The sequence below is a fragment of the Hemiscyllium ocellatum genome, chromosome 36 (assembly GCF_020745735.1).
Source record: "Hemiscyllium ocellatum isolate sHemOce1 chromosome 36, sHemOce1.pat.X.cur, whole genome shotgun sequence".
NCBI classification, from domain to species: Eukaryota; Metazoa; Chordata; class Chondrichthyes; order Orectolobiformes; family Hemiscylliidae; genus Hemiscyllium; species Hemiscyllium ocellatum.
The window spans coordinates 47,749,943-47,772,967 of NC_083436.1; the positions used below are offsets into that span (position 1 = coordinate 47,749,943).

Genomic DNA, 23,025 nt, shown 5'->3' on the forward strand with positions numbered 1-23,025 from the left:
GGAGACGAAGTTCCGCTTTCACGTTGAGAATAACCTCCATTGTTTTGTGTGGCACTATCACTGTGCTAAATGGGGCAGACCTCAAACAGATCTAGTAACTCTAGACTGGGCATCCATGAAGTGCTGTGGGCCACTAAGAGCAGCAGAATTGTACTCCAGCACAATCGGTGACCACATGTCTCAGCATATACCCCACTCAGCCATTACCATCAAGCCAGAGGATCAACCCTGATTCAATGAACAGTAAGATAGTCATGTCATGAGCAGCATCAGGCATATCTATAAATGAGGTATCCATGTAATGAAGCTACCAAAAGGCATAAGCAGCAAGTGGTAGACACCATTGAGTGATTCACGACCAACAGATTAGATCCACCTCTGCAGTAATAGAGTCATAGAGATGTGCAGCATGGAAATAGACCTTTTGGTCCAACATATCCATACCAACCAGATATCCCAAACCAATCTAGTCTCACCTGCCAGCACCTGGCCCATATCCCTCCAAACCCTTCCTATTCATATACCCATCCAAATGCCTTTAAATGTTGCAATTGTACTAGCCTCCACCACTTCCTCTGGCAGTTCATTACATGGACGTATCTTACTCTGCGTGAAAATATTGCCCCTTAGGTCTCTCTTCTATCTTTCCCCTCTCACCCTCAACCTATGTCCTCTAGTCCTGGACTCTCCCACTTTGTCTATTTATCCTATCTATGCTCCTCATGATTTTATAAACCTCTATAAGGTCACCCCTCAGCCTCCGACGCTTCAGGGTCAGCCTACTCAACCACCCTCTATAGCTCATCTCCTCCAACCCTGGCGACATCCTTGTAAATCTTTTCTGAACCCTTTTAAATTCCACAGCATTCTTCTGATAGGAGGGAGACTAAAATTGCGTGCACTGTTCCAAAAGTGGCAGAACCAATTTCCTGTACAGCCACAACATGACCTCCCAACTCCTGTACTCAATATTCTGAGCAATAAAAGAAAGCATACCAAACGCCTTCTTTACTATCCTACCTACCTGCGACTCTACTTTCAAGGAGCTATGAACCTGCACTCCCAGGTCTCTTTGTTCAGCATCACTCCCTAGGACCTTATCATTAAGTGTATAAGTCCTGCTGAGATTTGCTTTCCCAAAATGCAGCACCTCATTTACCTAAATTGAACTCCACCTGCCACTTCAGTCCATTGGCCCATCTGATCAAGATCTGAGGTAACCTACATTGCTGTCACTGCACCTCCAATTTTGGTGTCATCAGCAAACTTATTAACTATATCTGTTATGCTCACATCCAAAGCATTTATATAAATGATGAAAACTAGAGGACCCAGCACCGATCCTTGTGGCACTCCACTCGTCACAGGCCTCCAGTCTGAAAAACAACCCTCCACCATCACCCTCTGTCTTCTACCTTTTGAGCCAGGTCTATATCCAAATGGTTGGTTCTCTCTGTATTTCGTGAGATCTAAGTTTGCTAATGAATGCCTTACTGAAGTCCACATAGATCACATCTACCGCTCTGCCCTCATAAATACTCTGTTACTTCTTCAAAAAACTCAATCAAGTTTGTGAGACATGATTTCCCATGCACCAAACCAAGTTGATTATCCCTACTCAGCCCTTGCCTTTCCAAATGCATATAATTCCTGTCCCTCAGGATTCCCTCCAACAACTTGCCCACCACCAATGTCAGGCTCTCTGGTCTAAAGTTCCCTGGCTTGTCCTTATCACCGTTCTTAAATAGTGGCACCATGTCAGCCAGGTTCCTGTCATCTAGCACCTCACTTATGACTATCGAAGATACAAATATCTCAGAAAGGGGCCCAGCAATCACTTCTCTAGCTTCTCACCAAGTTCTAGGGTACACCTGATCAGGAACTGGGGATTTATTCACTTTTATGGTTTCAAGATATCCAGCACCTCCCCCTCTATTATGGGCATTTTTCAAGATGTTACCATCTATCTCCCTACTTTCTATATCTCCCATATCCTTTTCCATATTAAGTACTGATGCAAAATACTTCTGCCACATCCAGTTGTGAATGGTAGTGGACAATTGAACAACTACAAGATTCCACAGATATCACCATCGTCACTGAAGACACACCCTAACACATCACTGCAAAAAATAAGACTGAATTATTTGCAACAATCTCCAGCCAGAAGTGCCAAGAGAATGATGCATCGCAGCTTCCACCGATGGTCCCTAGATTGCAACTAAATTGGAGGGGCAGTGATATCCTTTCAAGGAGGTTTGCTGAGGGTTTAACCCAGCGTGGTTGGGGGGTGGAAAACAGAACAGTGGGTGACTGAGGAGAAGGTCAATGTTAAGTCTAACAGGAAGAGCAGTCAGAGCCAGGTGAATAAACACAGCAGCCTGGTGGTCTGGTATATTTATTTTAATTCAAGGAGTATAACAGTTGAGGCAGAAGAGCATAGAATCTGGATCAGTACATGGAACAGTGTTGTAGCCATTACAGAAATTTGGTTGAGGAAACAGTAAGACTGGCAGCTCAATTTTCCAGGGTTTGGAAGTTTCAGTCAAGATAGAGAGGGATGTAAAATAGGTGGAGGACTTACTGATTAAGGAGAATGTTATAGCTGTACTAAGAGGGAATCTTGGACAGCTCATCCAGATAAGACAGAACTTAGGAAATAGAAAGGTGCAATTACTATGATGGGGTTATACTATCAGCCTCCCAATTGCTCCCCTCCTCAAGATGCACTGCAGTAATTCACCCAAGAGCCTTTGACATAGCCTTCCAAATCCAGATCAGTTTCCATCTCGGACAAAAGCAACAGATACGTGGGAATGCCACCACCTGCAAGTTCCTCTCTGAGACACTAACTGTCCTGATTTGGGATTATATCATTTTTCTTTCACTATCAGTGGATTAAAATCCTATAATTCCCACCTTAAACACAGAACATTATAGTACAGGCCCTTCGCCCCTCGATGTTGCACCAACCTGTTAAACCAATGTGAAATCCATCTAATGTATACTATTCAGTTTTTATCCATATGTTTATCCAAAGACCATTTACATACCCTTACTGTTGCAGAGAGGGCGTACCATGCCCCTACTACTCTTTGAATAAAGAACCTCTGACATCTCTCCTATATCTATCACCCCTCAATTTGTGTGACCTCGTACTTGTCATCACCATCTGAGGAAAAAGGCTCTCACTGTCCATCCTATCTAACCCTCTGATTATCTTATGTCTCAATTAAATCACCTCTCAACCACCTTCTCTGTAAAGAAAACAGCCTCAAGTCCCTCAGCCTTTCCGCAGAAGACCTTCCCTCCATACCAGGCAACATCTTAGTAAATTTCTAAACCCCTTCCAACGCTTTCACATCCTTCCTATAATGCATTAACCAGAACTGTATGCAATACCCAGGTTTCACCGCACCAGAGTTTTGTACAGCTGCAGCATGATCTCATGGCTCTGAAACGTAATCCCTGTACTAATAAAAGCTCACACACCGTATGCCTTCTTAACAACCCTATCAACCTGATGGCAACTTTCAGGCATCTATGTACCTGATCTTTCTGCTCATCTACCTTACCAAGAATCTTACCATTGTATCAATACTCTTTAATCCTGTTGCTCCGACCACACTTTTCCACATTAAACTCCATTTATCACCTTTCAGTCCAGCTCTGCAGCTTATCTATGTCCCTATGTCACCTGCAACATCCTTCTGCACTATCCATAATTCTACCTATCTTAATGCCTTTCTACCAACCTTAATGTCATCGCAAATTTACTAACCCATCCTTCTACACCCTCATCCAGGTTCATTTATTAAAATGGTAAACATCATGGCCCCAAAACAGATCCTTGCGGTACACCATGAGTAACTGAATGCCAGGATGAACATTTCCCATCAACCACCACCCTCTGTCTTCTTTCAGCTAGCCAATTTCTGATCCAACCCTCAATCCCATGCGTCCGTATTTTGTGCAATAGCCTATCGTGGGGAACCAGGGGCATTACCTAAATCCATATACACCACACCAACCGCTTTACCCTCATCCACCTGTCTGGTCACCTTCTCAAAGCACTCAATAAGGTTTGTGAGGCACAACCTACCCTTCACAAAACCTTGTTGACTATCCCTAATCAACTTATTCCTTTCTAGATGATCATAAAATCCTATCCATTATAACCTTTTCTAACACTTTACCCACAACTGAAGTAAGGCTCACCAGTCTATAATTACTAGGGTTGTCTCTACTCCCCTTCCTGAACAAGGGGTCAACATTTGCTATCCTCCAGTGTTCTGGCACAATACCTGTAAAATGATGTAAAGATTAAAGCTAAAGGCTCTGCATCTCCTCCCTGGCTTCCCAAATAATCCTATGATAAATTCTATCCAGACCAGGGGACTTATCTATTTTTCACACTAACCTGAATGGCTAAAACCTCCTCCTTGTGAACTTCAATCCCATCTAGTCTAATAGCTTGTATCTCGGTATTCTCCTTGACAACGTTGTCATTTTCCACTGTGAATGCTGACGAAAAATCTTCATGCAGCGCTTTCCCTATCCCTTCGGACTCCACATTCAACTTTCCACTAGTGTCCTTGATTGGTCCTAATCTTACTCTAGTCATTCTTTTCTGCCTGATATACCTATAGAAAGCTTTAGGGTTGTCCTTGATCCTATCTGCCAACGACTTCTCATGTCCCCTCCTGGCTCCTCTTAGTTCTCTCTTTAGGTCTTTCCTGGCTGACTCGTAACTTTCAAGTGCCCTAACTGAACCTTCACATGTCATTCTAACATAAGACTAATTATTCCGCTTGACAAGAAATTCAAATTCTTTCGTAAACCATGGCTACCTCGCTCGACCACTTCCTCCCTGCTTGACAGGGACATACTTATCAAGGTTCCCTGACGTTGAAGTAGACACACTTCAAATCACCTTCCTGCTTGCCAGTGCACTCTCACAACCTTGAAACCTTACTTCTGACCTCACTACCCTCAACCTCCTAGACACTGGAACTAAAATTTAGGTTTCCATCCCCCTGCTAAATTAGTTTAAATCCTCCCAAAGAGCATTAGCAAGTTTCCACCGCAGGATATTGGTGCCCCTCTGATTCAGGTGTAGCCCATCCTATTGTTAGAGGGCCCATCTACCCCAAAATAAGTCCCAATTATCCAGGTATCCGAAATCCTCCCTCCTGCACCATTCCTATGGCCATATGTTCCACTCCCCCCTCTTCCTATTCCTCACCTGGCTAGCACGTGACACGGTTAACAAACCAGAGATGATAACCTTGTTCTAGCTCTAAGCTTTCACCCGAGCTCCCTGAATTTCTGCCTTCAATCCCCATTCCTTTTCCAACCTATGTTACTAGTGCCTATGTGGGCCACGACTTGGAGCTACTCCCCCTCCCCCTCAAGGATCTAGAAAATAAGATCAGAGACATCATGAACCCTGGCATTTGGGAGGCAAATGCCAACCATGAGTCTGTCTTGTTCCCACAGAACCTCCAAAATTAAAGGTTTGTGAGAAGATTTGTAGCTCGGGTGCTCGTTGTGGTTCTGTTCGCCAAGCTGGGAGTTTTTGTTGCAAACGTTTCGTCCCCTTTCTAGGTGACATCTTCAGTGTTTGGGAGCCTCCTGTGAAGCGCTTCTGTGCTGATTCCTCTGGCATTTACACTGGTTTGAATCGGCCGCTTCCGGTTGTCAGTTGCTGTCCACTGCAGTGGTCGGTATATAGGGTCTAGGTCGATGTGTCTGTTGATAGAGTTCATGGATGAGTGCCATGCTTCTAGGAATTCCCTGGCTGTTCTCTGTTTGGCCTGCCCTATAATAGTGGTGTTGTCCCAAACGAATTCATGTTGTTTGTCATCTGAGTGTATGGCTACTAGGGATAGCTGGTCGTGTCGTTTCGTGGCTAGTTGGTGTTCGTGGATGCGGGTTGTTAGCTGTCTTTCTGTTTGTCCTATGTAGTGTTTTGTGCAGTCTTTGCATGGGATTTTGTACACCTACGTTGGTTTTGCTCCTGCTGGGTATTGGGTCCTTTGTCCTGGTGAGTTGCTGCTATATGGATTATAGCAGTTCAAGAAGCCAGTTCACTGTTACTTTTGTCAGGGCAACTACAGACAGGCAATAAATGTTGGCCAGCTATTGAAGCCCACATCCCTTGGGCTAATTTAAAAAGAAATTCCACCAGCTGCAGTGGTGGGATTTGAACCCAAGTTCCCAGATCATTAGCCTGGATTATTAGTCTCATGGCATTAATGCTGTCACTAATTTGTTACAAATTGATAAATGAATCATGTATGTTATAACATTTAAAAATAACAATCAAATCCAACAAAGTACTGAGTACAAGTAGTAGTCAATAAAAAAAATTGAATCTTGTATTCATCATATGCTTTTTTGTTTCAGAACTCTGTCGACAGTCTTATTCAGAGGATACTGTGAGTATTTTAAAGTAGATCTTAGACCGACTAAAATATATTGATTTTAGTGTAGATTGATTTAGGTTCTCTCCATAATTGTGGCACAGAAGGCAACTTGGGTGTCAAATTCTTTGAGCTCAGATATAAACAAGATGGTTTCGATATTTTTCCAAGAGGAATGCAGTGTTGTACTTTTGTGTCAATTTTATGAAGGTCCCTTAAGAATGAAATAACTTTCTATTCAATGTATTGCTCATGCCATGGCATTGATAGGAAGGTTCATGGTTTCATTCCTTTTCCTGGAGAATTGGTGTATCTTGATAAGGTGCAATAATTGTTCTTACCTCCCAGCCTAATCCAACAGTGCTATCTCTGAAGGATACCTGTTTTATTCTGTGGTGCTCCCAGCAAGTGGTGCCCGTTGAGGTGCTGCCGGCATTCATGAGACCACATACCAACATAGAGGATCACCCTTTAAGAAAGGATGATCAAAAAGTTACAAATTAGAAGTTTGTTTGATAGAAAACTTTAAACACAATATGCTTCAATACTTTTTTTTGTGCAGGTTTTTCAATTTAGATGCAAGGCAAATATTTTTAGATTGTAAATTATGTTTACGAAAAACAGCCTTAATTTTGACATTTTTGAGTGCTCTAAAGTGTTTCTAATTTATAATTGACAAATTGTTATTTTGTTTGCCTACAGTAGTATGAATTGTTTTCCAAATATTCCAGTATTAGTATTTCATTTAACCCTTTCCATGTTTTTTTGACTTTGACTTGTGTGCACAACTGTTTCCACACGCTGTCTTCGCAGCAGGATCTCCTGTTGCTGCTCCTTTTGTAACCTCCCTAACTGCAGGCAATCCCTTGGAATTTTTTAATTTTAGAAAGATATTGTGCTTCCATCTGGTGTCATTTGGGGTAGATTGGAAATTCCCCTTCAACTTACCCTTTGTTACTTCATTATATGATCCTTATCGCTTTCTTTTCTAATTCTAAAATATGCTAGAGATATAGACAATAGGTGCAGGAGTAGGCCATTCAGCCCTTTGAGCCTGCACCGCCATTCAATATGATCATGGCTGATCATTCCTAATCAGTATCCTCTTCCTGCCTTATCTCCATAACCCTTGATTCCACTATCTTTGAGAACTCTATCCAACTCTTTCTTAAATGAATCCAGAGACTGGGCCTCCACTGCCCTCTGGGGCAGAGCATTCCACACAGCCACCACTCTCTGGATGAAGAAGTTTCTCCTCATATCTGTCCTAAATGGTCTACCCCGTATTTTTAAGCTGTGTCCTCTGGTTCGGCACTCACCCATCAGCGGAAACATGTTTCCTGCCTCCAGAGTGTCCAATCCTTTCATAATCTTATATGTCTCAATCAGAACCCCTCTCAGTCTTCTAAACTCAAGGGTATACAAGCCCAGTCGCTTCAGTCTTTCAGTGTAAGGTAATCCCTCCATTCCAGGAATTGACTTCGTGAACCTACGCTGCACTCCCTCAATAGCCAGAATGTCTTTCCTCAAATTTGGAGACCAGAACTGCACACAATATTCAAGGTGTGGTCTCACCAGGGCCCTGTACAGCTGCAGAAGAACCTCATTGCTTTTATACTCAATCCCTCTTGTTATGAAGGCCAGCTTGCTATTAGCCTTCTTCACTACCTGCTGTACCTGCATACTTGCCTTCACTGACTGGTGTACAAGAACACCCAGATCTCTCTGTACTGCCCCTTTACCTAAATTAATTCCATTGAGGTAGTAATCTGCCTTCCTGTTCTTGCCACTAAAGTGAATAACCATTCATTTATCCACATTAAACTGCATCTGCTCAATCACCCTGTAATCTCCTAACATCCTCATCACATTTCACCCTGTCACCCAGCTTTGTATCATCAGCAAATTTGCTAATGTTATTGCTGATACCATCTTCTATATCATTAACATATATTGTAAAAAGCTGCGGTCCCAGCATGGATCCCTGCGGTACCCCACTGGCCACTGCCTGCCATTCCGAAATGGAGCCGTTTATCACTACCCTTTGTTTCCTATCAGCCAATCAATTTTCAATCCAATCTAGTACTTTGCCCCCAGTGCCATGCGCTCTAATTTTACTCACTAACCTCCTGTGTGGGACTTTATCAAAAGCTTTCTGAAAGTCCAGGTACACTACATCTACTGGATCTCCCTCATCCATCTTCACAGTTACATGCTCAAAAAATTCAAGAAGATTAGTCAAGCATGATTTCCCCTTCATAAATCCATGCTGACTCTGTCCTATCCTGTTACTACTATCCAGATGTGCTGTAATTCCATCCTTTATAATAGACTCCAGCATCTTTCCCACCACTGAGGTCAGACTAACTGGTCTATAATTTCCTGCTTTCTCTCTCCCACCTTTCTTAAAAAGTGGTATAACATTAGCCACCCTCCAATCCTCCGGAACCGACCCTGAATGTATCGAACTCTGGAAAATAATCACCAACGCATCCACGATTTCCCGAGCCTCCTCCTTCAGTAACCTGGGATGTAGACCATCAGGCCCCGGAGACTTATCAACTTTCAGACCTAACTCTCCAACACCAAATCCTGGCAAATATAGATTCCCTTCAGTTCAGGTCCTTCAGCCACTGTTATCTCAGGGAGATTGCTTGTGTCTTCCCCAGTGAACACAGATCTGAAGTACCCATTTAATTCTTCTGCCATTTCTTTGTTCCCCATAATATATTACTTTGGAACAAGGGCCATAATAATCACAGCTTGCAGGTGCACCGGTTGCATTGGAAATTGTGGGAGTGTTGGTACCAGTGACAATGTGAATAATATTTGATAGTCTACCTGAACTTTTACTGAATGTTACATGCAGGATTGGTTTACTGGTTGAAACTTTGAAAGCTTTTGTGCAACAATATGGCATATCCTGATTCATTGTGTGATGACATTTTCTTTTTGCATTAATTCTTGCACTGTGCAAGGCAGCCATCTGAATTTTGTAACATTTAGAAGTTAAGACAGATTGCTGTATTTACATATTGGTTTTGTTGTTACATTCAATATTTCTCAGTAATAACAGTGGGGCTTGTTCTCCAGCACCACTCTAATCCAGGCAAAGTTTTCAACAGGCCACTCAACAATTCCAGGATTACTGAACAGTCAGTTTTAGATATTTGGATGGAAGCAGTCAAAATATAAGGTCATTAGTATTGAGCTGTAGGTTAGGTGCTGAGGCACAGGAAGAAGAGGCTGCATCCCAATAAAGTGCTGCTCCAAGCTTGTTAGGACTCGAAAGATGTATGGGAATTTGGGAAGCATACTGGATTTTGCTGTTAGGGTTCAGGAAAAGCCCTGGCAGCTGTGGGAGCTGTAAAAGGCTATAGGTCATTAATAGCTCAGTTTGGCTGAGATCAAAAGTGAAGGGGGTCAACAAGCCATAATGGCATTGTGCAGCTGAGCAAGTTTCGAGCTCAGAGAAAAGTCAGAGGAAGTACCAGCTTAGTGAGGTTAGCTGTCTACAGATAAATTGATGTGCCTTTGAATTGGCACTGGGGTGCAGTTTCCAGAATAGAGGGAAGTGCAGCCCTGATTGGAGAGTGAACTATCAGAATGTGATCTTTGAAGGGACTTCCCAGGCTGGGTCATTGAAAGTGAAGGCACTTTCAATGAAGATCCTGAGTGTCATTAACATCTGGATGACTGATGAGAAATCTGGTGAGGATTTGTCTTGATCACAGTTGCCATTTGATGTGCTCTGTGGGTGATCAACTACAGTGTGTCTGTGAGCCATTGTTTACATTGGGTTGGTTCTAACTGGAAGTTAGAATGCAAGTTGTGTGTGTTTGTATTACTGTTATAACTTTATTACTGTTTCGTAACAGTATTGCTGGTTGTTCAAAATGATGGAATATTGTTGGTTTATTTTCTCATTAAATGCCTTGCAACACTCATTTCTCTGGATAACTGGTCCCAGGCTGGATTGTGACATAAAATCTGGTATCCTAACAGTTTTGTGATACTTGGGGTGGCATGGCGGCACAGTGGTAGCACTGCTGCCTCACAGCGCCAAAAACCCGGGTTCAGTTCCCATCTTGGGCAACTGTGTGAGGAATTTGCACATTCTCCCCGTGTCTGCGTGGGTTTCCTCCGGGTGCTCTGGTTTCCTCCCACAGTGCAAAGATGTGCAGGTTAGGTGAATTGGCCATGCTAAATTGCCCGTAGTGTTAGGTGAAGGGATAAATGTAGGGGAATGGGTCTGGGTGGGTTGCTTTTCAGAGGGTCAGTGTGGACTTGTTGGGCCGAAGGGCCTGTTTCCACACTGTAAGTAATCTAATCTAAACAGTAATCTAATCTACTCTTTGTTGAGAATGTACATTCTCAACAAAAGTTTCCAAATGTTGATTTTAATTTCAAAAGGTGAATATATTTTCCTCCTGAACACACACAATTCTAATGTACTGATAATCCATTTAATTTATAGGATATAAGCGATGAAGAGATTGATGCTGAACTGGCAATAATTCATGCTCAGATGGCTTATGTTATGCAACTCCAAGGGTGGAATGATGGCGCTTTGCAACTTTACAATCAAGTGATAAAGTTGAAGTAAGCAGTAAAAAGTTGAGATCATATATTTAGAATGTTTAAATATATGTTCCTGAGTTGGAGTCATGTCTAAGTTTCCTTCCTCTTTTGAAGGCCCTCTGATGTTGGACTGCTTGCTGTAACTGCCAATAATATCATCACCCTCAACAAGGTACTTTATCCATGAGACCATGTTCGGGCTCAACTTATTTTAAGGAATGTCTGTTGATATTTAATTATCAACATAATACCAGATCTTAACCAGGCTTTTTCCAGAATTTCAATGATTTGCCTACTATAGGGTTCAAAGTGGCATGATCGGACAATCAGCATGTATTTGCAAAGAGGGAATCGTGCTTGACAAATTACTAGAAATCTTCCAGAATTTAACTGGTAATGTTGATGAAGTGGAGCCAGTTGATGTAGTTTATTTAGACTTTCAGAATGTTTTCGACAAGATCCAACATAAGTGACTAATGTAAAAAGTGAACGTTCATGGGATTGGATTAAAAAAAACTGGTTGGCAAACAGGAAACAAAAAGTGGAATAAAAGGATCTTTTTCCAAATGGCAGGGAGTAACTATTGGAGTACAGGGATCAATCCTAACACCCCAGCTTTTCACAACATATGTTAATGATTTGGATGAGGAAACTAAATGTAATACCTCCAAATTTGGAGATGACACAAAGCTGAGTGGGCAGGTGAGCTTATGAGAAGAATGCAGAGATGTGATTTGGACAAGCTGAGCGAATGCATATCAGGTGAAGTATAATTTGATTAAATATGAGGTTTTCCATTTAGGAAATATCATCTGACTGAGAATGGAGAACACTCATATCTTCAGCGATTGGTATAAGCATGCAGGTGCAGCAGGTTGTAGAGAAGGTAAATGAAATGTTGGCCTTCATAGCAATCGGATTTGCGGACAGGAGAAGGGATGTCATGCTGCAATTATATAGGACTTTGATGATAGCACACCTGAAATATTGTGTGCAGTTTTGATCTCTCTATCTGAGGAGGGATGTTCTTTCTGTGTAGAGGAATACAGCAAAGGTGTACCAGCCTGAATCCTGGAATGGAAGGACTGATGGTTGAGAATTTGAATTGGTTAGGATCATTTTTGCTGGAGTTTCGAAGAATGAGGAAGGATCATAACAACCTTGTAAAATTCTAACAGGAGTGGACAAGGTAGGTGTAGGAAGGATGTTTCTGATAGTGGGCAAAGTGCAGAACCAGAAGTCACGCTTTGAGGATATGAGGTAAATATTTAGGACTGAGATGAAGAGCAACTTCTTCACTCAGAGTGTGACAAGCTTGTAGAACTTGCTACCACAGAAAGCAGTTAAAAACAAAAAATTATACAATTCCAATAAAGAATTGGATATAGTACATGAGCTAAAGGGACCAAAGGGTTGTGTGGTGGCGGGGGGGTGGGGAGCGGGAATAGGATATGAGTTAGATGGTCAGCCATAATAATGAATAACAGAGCAAGCGTGAAGGGCTGAGCAACTTGCCTTTTTTCTGTGTTTCTATGCTCTGGTTCAACTTCTGGAAAGCATATGGAGTGAAGTATAAAGAAAACAGTTGTTTCATAGTGAATAAAAACTATACATAATGAATTGATGTGGTTACTGTCAAGATTGAATGGGCATTGTGATATACTTTTCTATTGTTTCTAACCTTCAGTTGCATCGCATCAAAAGTGAAATTAATAGTGTTCCTGTTTGTAGCTTCATGCCTTTTAAGCTGAAAGCTTCAATCCAAACTGAAAATGTCTTTTGTAGGACCAGAATGTGTTTGATTCCAAGAAGAAAGTAAAATTGACCAACACAGAAGGTGTGGAACATAAACTCACTCAGAAACAGCTACAAATTGTTGAATTCAACAAGGCTTTGTTGGCTATGCATACAAATCAGGTAATTGAACATGTTCTGTTTCCCAAATAAGCACTCCATCACCACAACTACCTGATAACTCAACTCAAAAAGTTTCTTTTTTCCCCAAAGATTTGTCCATTTTACTAGTGACAAATTTGTGCAGACTGAATGTTTGCTAAACTGTTGACACGACTGTGATTGTTGCATAATGTTGGTAGCAAATCCAGATAAATATACAAGTTGAACATTTCAGGTCACTTTTCTTTGGTGAGAAAAGCAAAAAGTAGAAAATGTAGAAGATTTAAGCTAGTACAAGTTTTGTTTTGATCCATCCTCCTGTTATCCTGCTTTAAACCTATTGCACATCTAAACTTTCCCAAAGTTGACTGAAAAAGACATTGACCTTGGAGGTGGGAAAGCATTTAGAAATTGTAGAGTAAAAAGTGAGGTCTGCAGATGCTGCAGATCAGAGCTGAAAATGTGTTGCTGGTTAAAGCACAGCAGGTTAGGCAGCATCCAAGGAACAGGAAATTCGACGTTTCGGGCCAGAGCCCTTCATCAGGAATCCTGATGAAGGGCTCTGGCCCGAAACGTCGAATTTCCTGTTCCTTGGATGCTGCCTAACCTGCTGTGCTTTAACCAGCAACACAGTTTAGAAATTGTAGCTCAGGATAAAATTAAAAGCCCCCCATGGACAATTTGGATCAACTTTTATTATGTCTCAGATTTGTGCGGGGAAATCATGTTTAACTTTTTTTTAAATGAGGAGAGAGTTGACAATAATGTGATTGGTGTTTATTTGGACTTAAAAAGTAATTTGGTGAAGTGTTGAGGAACAAACATATAAGCAAAGTTAGAGCTCTTGGAGTAAAAGAAACTGTCAGGTTTCAGCAATGGCCAGGAGACCGAAATGTTTTAATAACAGCAGGAGCTTTATTGAAGAGGTGTTCACTATGTAGGAGCAAGTTTAGATTAATTTGTTTAGTGATCAGATCTTAAAGTGTCAGCCCACCATACTTAGCAAATCAACAACAGGAACAGAGGGAAAATGAAGGTAAAATTTGGTTGAGCACCAGGAGGCATTGGTGTGTACAGATTATAAAATGTGTTTTGTTAAAATTTCACAGGATGTGGGTATTTCTGTCTTGGCCAGCATCTGTTTTGTATCCCTAATCGCTTTAAAAGGTGACCTGCTACAGTCCTTGTGGAAAACCCTAAGTTCGGTTAAGAAGGGAATTCCAGGGTTTTGACCCAGCAACAATGAAGGAACAGTGATATAGTTCCAAGTCAGGATGGTGCATGATCTGGAGGAAAAGTTGCAGGTCATGTACTGTTCATCTTATTGCATTTCTCTTCTATGGTGTAAAGGTCATGGGTCTAAAAGATGTTAGTAAAGGTACATATGTATTTCTTATTTGAAACATTTCTTAAATTGAAGCAGGAAGAGAGCAATTTGGGATTAATTATGCACAAGTCCACAAATCATAAGTGGCAGGGTAGATTGACAAAATGTTTGAAACATTTGGGATCCAACGCTTTAAAATGTGGAGCATTGAGCCCAAATTAGGAAGTTGTGGCCTAGTAATTCTGAGATCCAAGTAATGCTGTAGGGGCAGACGTATGAATCCTACAGCGGTGAAATTTGGATTGAAATACATCTGGAATAAAAAGTTACCAAATGGCAACTTTGAATCCATTGTTGTTAATTCTAAAATGGAATCATGTTCATTAGTGTCCTTACAATCAGAAACAGGGTAAGTTATAATGGGGAACAAGGAGATGGCAGACCCATTTTAAATACATTTTGGTTCTGTCTTCGTAAAGGAGGGGACAAGTAACATCCCAAAAATGTTGGCGAACACCGTCTTGAGAGGGAGGAGATAAAAATGAACTTAACCCTTTCGAGAATAAGGATAGGGAAATAGTATTGGCGAACGAGGGAATGGCAGAGGAGTTGAATAAATATTTTGTATCAGTCTGGACAGTAGAAATTCTATGTGCTGCCTTTATCAAATTCAGTTAGGCCTCTTATATTTCCCACCATCTTAATTATATGTGAAAATACATAAGACAGTAGTTTTAGCTAATTGCTAAAAGATTTGTAATATTCATTTTTGTTAAAGTTAGTTGTGGGCTGTTCAGGGCGTTAAAAAAAGTCATTTCCCTAAAGCTGGTTAACTTTGCATCTAGGTCTAAATGCTTTTCCTTTAATACCTTTATTAATCATTGGTTATGTGTATCTATTTTTCATCTTGAAAACTGCCCCAATGATTCTGAAGAACCTTTAACTAGAACCTATTGCTTAATAATATCGGTAATTAATTTCAAAGGAACATTTACTGCAAAATAGCTTGAGATGTTGTTCTGTTAGCTGTTTAAGGAGCTGGTAGATAATATTTTGCACCTGGTGTTTGTTTATTTACTGGGAAAATTACCCTTTCATTTAATGTTGCTGGAATTAATCATTTATCAAACCTCAGATCTTAGCAGAACTGTTTCAAATGGGGAAAGGCTGGTTCCATTTTACTGTCCTTGGGAGTATTTTGTTCAATGTTGGTTTTGTTTTACTGTGTCTGAGCAGGTTGTTTTGCTTAGTATCTGTCTGCTATTTTGTTTTAAATCCTGCTGATTGATTCTACTTTCCACCTATCAGTAATTTTGTGTTAACAGACATGGGTAAAAAGTGAGGTCTGCAGATGCTGGAGATCAGAGCTGAAAATGTGTTGCTGGTTATGGGCCAATCTATTTATCCCTGTAGTCTTAATGAGAGCACATCTGGTGTATTGTGTGTAGTTTGTCTCCTTATCTGAGAAAGGACATTGTGTCTGTGGATAGAGTGTAACAAAGGTTTACCAGAATCATGCGGGGGTAGCAAACCATAAGGAGGAATAGGGAAAGTAGGCCATTCAGCCCATCTGGTCTGCTCTGCCATTCAGTGAGATAATCACTGATCTGATAATCTTCAGCTGCACTTTCTTGCCTTTTCCCTTGATTCCTTTACTGATTAAAAATCTGTCTAACTCCACTTTGAACATAGAACAATACAGCGCACTACAGGCCCTTCGGCCCTTGATGTTGTGCCAACCTGTGAAATTGATCTGAAACCCATCTAATCTACACTATTCAATTAACATCCATATATTTATCCAATGACCATTTAAATGCCCTTAAATTTGGTGAGGCTACTCCTGTTGTAGGATATTCCACGCCCTTACTACTCTCAGTGAAGAACCTACCTATGACATCTGTCCTGTATCTATCATTCCTCAATTTAAAGCTATGTCCCCTCATGCTAGCCATCACCATTCGAGCAAAGCGGCTCTCACTGTCCACCTATCTGTACACTGTCCACCCTATCTAATCCTCTGATCATATTGTAAGTCTCTGTTAAGTCACCCCTTAATTGTCTCTTCTCCATCAAAAACAGCCTCAAGTCCCTCGGTCTTTCTTCATGAGACCTACCTACCCTCCATACCTGGCAACATCCTGGTAAATCTCTTCTGCACCCTTTCCAATGCTTCCACATCCTTTCTATAAAGCGGTGACCAGAACTGTACGCAATACTCCAAGTGCAGCCACACTAGAGGTTTGTACAACTGTGACATGAACATATTTAATGACCCTGTCTAAACAGTTCTCTACAGAATTCCACAGATTCAGTACCTTTGAGAGAAGAAAGTCCTCCTTATCTCTGTCCTTAACGGGTGATCATTTATTCTTGGATTATGACGCCTGGTCCAGACTCTCCCAAAGGGGAAACAACTTTTCTGCGTCTATCCCGAACAATTTGTATGTTTCAGTAAGATACCCTTTCATTCTTCTACATTTCAATGAGCACAGGTCCAATCTGCTCAACCTCTCCTCATTAGACAGTCTTTCTTAAAGAAAGACAGAACATTAGCCACCCTCAAGTGTCCAGCGCCTTATCCATGGCTATAAATAAAAGTATCTCTGACATTTCTTATTCATGCTATTGTTAGCACGAATGGGAAAAATTCAGAGATTACTCCATTTGAGGTTCTGCATTTCATCATCCTACCTAACTCTCTATATTCATTCTGCAAAGCCTTAACCCTTTCCCTAACAAGACATTCTTATCAATGTGTATAGCAACTTTTGGCATCTCACTCTCCTTTTTGACAATATGCAGTTGCTAATTATGACTTTCACGAAAAATGTATCACTACATTTGACGCTATTGGTTAAATAAAATGACTTGGGGGATAAAATGTCCTTAAAGTGTTGTATCTGTGTTTTTCTAATAAGTGGCAATGTGGTTTTAAATCTTGGAAATAAAAAGTGTGCATTGTTTGTGTTCAGGCTGACCAGTGTCGAAAACTAACCTTAGGTTTGCAGAAGCAGAATCCACAGACTCCACTGCCAGTATTAATTCAAGCAGCACAATATTGCCGTGAGAAACAACATACCAAAGCTATTCAGCTTCTGGAGGTAAGTCAGTTTGGAGACGTAGAACCATAGGGTATAATTAATATTGATTTAGTGTGGTTTCAATCACAATAGTGATGTTGCTTTTATGGATTGAGCTTCTTTGACTTAGTGATTATTCTTACATCCGATACATATTTTACTAGAGGATGTGACTGAAAGCAGGTTGTGCGTATTTATCTTTTTGCTGTTTGTGGATTATTAGAGTGATAGAGTCATAGATGTATAGCACGGAACCAGACCCTTCGGTCCAACTCGTCCATGCTGGCCAGATATCCCAACCCAATCTAGTCCAACTTGCCAGCACCTGGCCCATATCCCTCCAAATTCTCCTTTCTTTTACCCATTCAAATGCCTTTTAAATGTCGCAATTGTACTAGCCTCCACCACTTCCTCTGGCAGCTCATTCCATGCACGTACCACCCTCTTTGTGAAAAAGTTGCTCCTTAGGTCTATTTTGTATCTTTTCCCCTCACCCTAAACCTATGCCCTTCCCACCCCAGGGAAGAGACTTTGTCTATTTGTTCTATCTGTGCCCCTCATGATTTTTATAAACCTCTATAAGGCCACCACTCAGCCTCTGATGCTCCAGGGTAAACAGCCCTAGCCTATTCAACCTGTCCCTATAGCTCAAATCCCCACAAACCTGGCAAAATCCTTGTAAATTGTTTTCTGAACCCTTTCAAGTTTCACAACATCTTTCTGATAGAAAGGAGACCAGAATTGCATGCAATATTCCAACAGTGGCCTAACCAATGTCCTGTACAGCTGCAACATGAACCTTCTAACTCCTGTACTCAACACTCTGACCAATAAAGGAAAGCATACCAAAAGCTTTTTTCACTATCCTATCTACCTGCGACTCCACTTTCAAGGAGCTCTGAACCTGCACTACAAAGTCTCTCTGTTCAGCAACACTACCTAGGACCTTACCATTAAGTGTATAAGTCCTGCTAAGATTTGCTTTTCCAAAATACAGAATCTTGCATTTACCTAAATTAAATTCCACCTGCCACTCTTCAGCCCATTGGCCCATCTGATCAAGATCCTGTTGTAATCTGAGGTAACCTTCTTCGCTGTCCACTACACTTCCAATTTTGGTGTCATCTGCAAACTTCCTAACTGTACCTCTTATGCTCCCATCCAAATCATTTATATAAATGACAAAAAGTAGTGGACCCAGCACCGATCCTTGTGGCACTCCAGTGATCACAGGCCTCCAGTCTAAAAAAACAACCCTCCACCATCACCCTCTGTCTTCTACATTTGAGCCAGTTCTGTATCCAAATGGCTAGCTCTCTCTCTCTTCCATGAGATCTAACCTTGCTAATCAGTCTCCCATGGGGAACCTTGTCGCACGCCTTACTAAGTCCAAATAGATCACATTTACCACTCTGCCCTCATCAATCCTCTTTGTTACTTCAAAAACAGTTGTTAAAAATGCTGAATTGTATATAAAATGCCTTTAGTCTGTTTTATGAAAGGTGTAATAAGCTCTTATAAAGTGGCTTTTTCATGGGATCTGAGCTACCAAAGATATGATGAGTGAAACTATGAGAAACATTAACGGTGGTGGCATGGTGGCTCGGTGGTTAGCATTGCTGCCTCAGAGCCAGGTACCCAGCTTCAATTCCACCTCAGACACATGTCTGTGTGATATTTGCACATTTTCCCAATGTCTGTTTGGTGCACCAGTTTCCTAACAGATGTACTGGCTAGGTGGGTTGGCCACATTAAATGCAGGATTGAAGGGATACAGTAGGAAGGTGGGTCTGGGTGCGATACTTTTCGGAAGGTCAATATGGACTCGATGGACTGAATTGCCTGCTTACACACTGTAGGGATTCTATCATAAAAGCCAAATTATAAAATCTAGCAGTTCATGATTATTATTATGGAGATTTCTCAAGCTCAAGTAGAAAAAACCTTGCATGGTGATTATTGCTCAGGGACTTCAACAATGCATGCATTGCAAAGTCAAAATATGGGATTTTGACTTGATAGAGAAATCAAAGGTTTTTATTATTTCATATTGCATCACTGCATAGAACCACTAAATAGTCAGTTTCAATGGAACTCAAGCCTCTTACCGCTAATCTGGATAGTTCGCTATCACTTTAATTGTTGTATCTTCACACCAAGCCTTGGTGTCTATCTATTGTTAGTGCACATACCTAAAGATAAAAAATGTGACAGTGAACTCCAAGAATAAACAAAGGCCATGCACAAAACAAGATAAAAGTGTTTAACTGATAAGTCTTTGTGTCCTTAATTTATCCATAACATTACTTCAGGCACATTTTTCAAAGTTCAAGACCAGACCTGACTGGTGTAATGTCTCATTTTTACTTGATCCACGCTTAAAAGTTACTTGCCATCCCTATTTGCTCTTGTGCATGTGTTGATGAGCGCAAGTCTTGAACCTCGTAGCCCATGTGACAACGTTGCAACATGTTATTAGATACTGTCCCAGGTTTTGAGCCAGTCACACTGATGGAATTTTTGCATCATTGTTATGGTTGGTCATACCTTTGTCCTGTGTCCAAGTCCAGATCAATGCAGTGTGGTTGATTTTGTGTGAGCTGTTTATTGTGAAGTGTACCTGTGCGGGAGGTGGGAATAGGGAACTGTGTTTGTGTATGAGCTGAGCGCACAGATCGGTTTATACATGCAGCATATTGTTTCTAAACCTAAACTTTCCTTGTTACTAAGTTTGTTTAGTAGGTGGGTTAGTAATGAGTTGTTAGATAAATTATTAATCGGTGATTTAATTTTTATTTTAACTTTAAGGAAGTTTTGGAGCAGCATCCAGAAAGTGCAGTTGAAATTAAGATGACAATAGCACAATTATATTTGGTCCAAGGTTGGTATCCTTCCTTATAGATATTGGTACTGTGGCATATTGATATTATAAAAGTTCATTTCTTGATATTTGGTTAAGTATTTTTTTGGAGGTTGTCCTGGAATGTAAGTCTAAGTTCTGTGGTTTTCTTAATATTGAACTATTTCTTAAGTATCTTTGTGTTTTTGCTTTTTCTCTAAAGGTCACATTACAAAAGCTTGCAACATATTAAGATCAATTGATGAAAAGTTAAATAAACCAGGAATGGTAAGTTATAAAATCAGTAATTTTAAAACTATTCTCCCATGGGATATGGGCATTATTAGCAAGGCCAGCATTTGTTGTCAGTCCCAAGTTGTCTTTGAGATGAGTGGCTTGCTAGGCCAGTTCAGAAGGTAAATAAGAATCAATCACGTATCTGCAGGTCTAAAGTTACCTGTAATCCAGATCAGGTAAGGATAGCGGATTTCGTTTCTTGAATGACATGAGTGAACTAGATGTGTTTTTACAACAATTGATATTACTTTTAATCACTGCCATTGCTGAGATTAGAAATTTAGTCATTGAATTTAAATTTTAACGGCTGCCATGGTGGATTTGAATGCATGTCCTCAGAGCATTAGCCTGGGCCCCTGGATTACTTGTGCAAGTGACATCACAGTTTCTGAATGTCCGAACTGATGTGATTGAGATATGTTGTGCTTTAAGATGTATAATCAGTGTATTTAGTGATCCACAGGAGCAGAGGTAGACAATGAAATCACTTGTGCAACCTAATGCTGTATGTTCTTCTTGGCCTCATATTCTTTAATATCTTAGGTTAGCAAAAATCGAGCAACCTCAGGTTTAAATTTCTATTGGTTGAGCATTAATTGTCGTTTATGGATGTGTGTTCCAAATTTCTACCGCTCAATATATTTCTTATTCTTACTAATTTGTAAATACTGCCTCGCAATCCTCAACCAATGGAAATAGCTTTCCTCTCTACTCAGCTGGTTTCCCTTAATATCTTGAAACCATTGATCAAACCACCTTTAACTTCTAAATTTCAGGGAATGCTTGGTGTAATCTGTCTTTGGAATCCAGAAATCATTTTCAAAAATCTATATTGTACTCCCTGTAAGGCCATATATTTCCTAAGATTTGGTGCTAAAAAACATTCATCATGTTCCATGTGTCGTCTAACCAGAACTTTGTATATCTTAAGTTGTCAGTTGTTATAAAACCCGATCTGATTCATAAAGCTTTCTTTTTATCTCTCTGGGACATGGCCATCGCTGCTGGCTAGCATTTATTGCCTATCTCTAGTTACCCTTTAGACGGTGGTAGTGAGCTGACTTCTTAAACCGCTGTAGTTCCATGTTATGTATGTAGACTTAAAATACTGAGAGGAAATTTCAATACTTTGACCCAGCACCTATAAAAGAACGGTAATTTAGTTCCAAGTCAAGATGATGAGAGGCTTGCAAGGGAACTTACAGGCAAGATTTCTGTTGTCTTTATCTAGTCTGACCCGAATACTATACCAGACCAATACCCTCTGACATCATCTTAAATGACCTCTGATATGGCTTGACAAGCCAAAAGTGAATAGATTGACCGACATTAATCTAGTTACCAGAAACTAAATTAGCACACCAAGTCGATTGAGGGAATTCTTGAAATTATTGTATAAAATATGTTGGACTGCTGAGGAAGTGAGAAGAAATAGTGCAACTTTTTCTTTTGTAGATCATAAGAAAAGGAATAGGAGCCTACTCTGCCATCCAAAGGGATCATGGCTGATCCGACATTCCTCGTATCCACTTTCCTGCATTTTCCCCATAACCCTTGATTTCATTACTGATCAAGAATTTTAGAAAGACTCTGCCCTTTCTCTGCTCTGTGGCAAGGAATTCCAAAAGTCCAAAAGCAGTCATGCTGTAAGAGGAGAATTCCTCCTCATCTCTGTCTTAAACTGACACCTCTTTATCCCTGAACTGCAGATACTTTCTAAGATCATCCTGGAGCTGCACAATTCTGACCAATAGATAGTTTAGGAGCAGGAATAGGCCATTCGGCTCCTTGAGGCTGCTCCATCATTCGATTAAAAATGATAGCTTTGATCATTCCACATTTCCCCCCCCCCACCCCACTGTAACCTTTCATCCCTGTTACTTATCATCAATCTCTTGCCTTGTCTTGCAAATATTCAAAGAATTTTCGTCTAGTAGCCTTTTCAGGAAGAATGTTCCAAACGTTTTGAGAAAATATTTGCTCCTCATAAATTGGTAACTCTTGCTGTTTAAGCAGTGACCCCTGGATTTCGGCTTTTGTATTAGATTTCCTGATTACCTGCTGTAGCTGCGTTTGAACCTTCTCTGATTCATGCACTAGGACGCTCTGATCCTTCTGCATCCCAGAGCTCTGCAACCTGTCACCATTTTGATAATATGTTGCTAGGATTGGAGAGTTTGAATTATAAGGATGGTGATAGAGTCATATAGCATGGAAACAGACCCTTACGTCTAACCAGTTTGTGCTGAACATACTAAACTAGTCCCAACTCCCTCCAAATATTTCTTTTTCATGTACTTATCTAAATGTCTTTGAATGTTGTTACTGTACCCACATTCACCACTTCCTCTGGAAGTTCATTTCACACGTGAACCACTCTGTTTAAAAAAAACTGTCACATGTCTTTTTTTAAATCTTGCTCTTCTCACTCTAACAATATATCCCTTGAACTTGAAATCCTGCACTCTAGGGGAAACGCACTTGCCATTAATCTTATTTATACCCCTTTTGACTTTTATTAACCTCTATAGGATCACCTCTCGACCCCCTACGCTCCACTGGAAAAAAAAATCCCAT

The 23,025-nt window shown here is 40.7% G+C and overlaps 1 protein-coding gene across 1 annotated transcript in view; it reads left to right on the forward strand.

Moving 5' to 3' along the window:
* srp72 (signal recognition particle 72) overlaps positions 1-23,025 on the forward strand; it is an 87,795-nt gene that overhangs the window by 19,942 nt on the left and 44,828 nt on the right. The window contains exons 6-12 of the mRNA XM_060851524.1: positions 6,409-6,440; positions 10,903-11,027; positions 11,121-11,178; positions 12,792-12,923; positions 17,205-17,333; positions 20,121-20,193; positions 20,375-20,439. Coding sequence (XP_060707507.1) covers positions 6,409-6,440; positions 10,903-11,027; positions 11,121-11,178; positions 12,792-12,923; positions 17,205-17,333; positions 20,121-20,193; positions 20,375-20,439 — 614 coding nt within the window. The remainder of the gene's footprint in view (positions 1-6,408; positions 6,441-10,902; positions 11,028-11,120; positions 11,179-12,791; positions 12,924-17,204; positions 17,334-20,120; positions 20,194-20,374; positions 20,440-23,025) is intronic.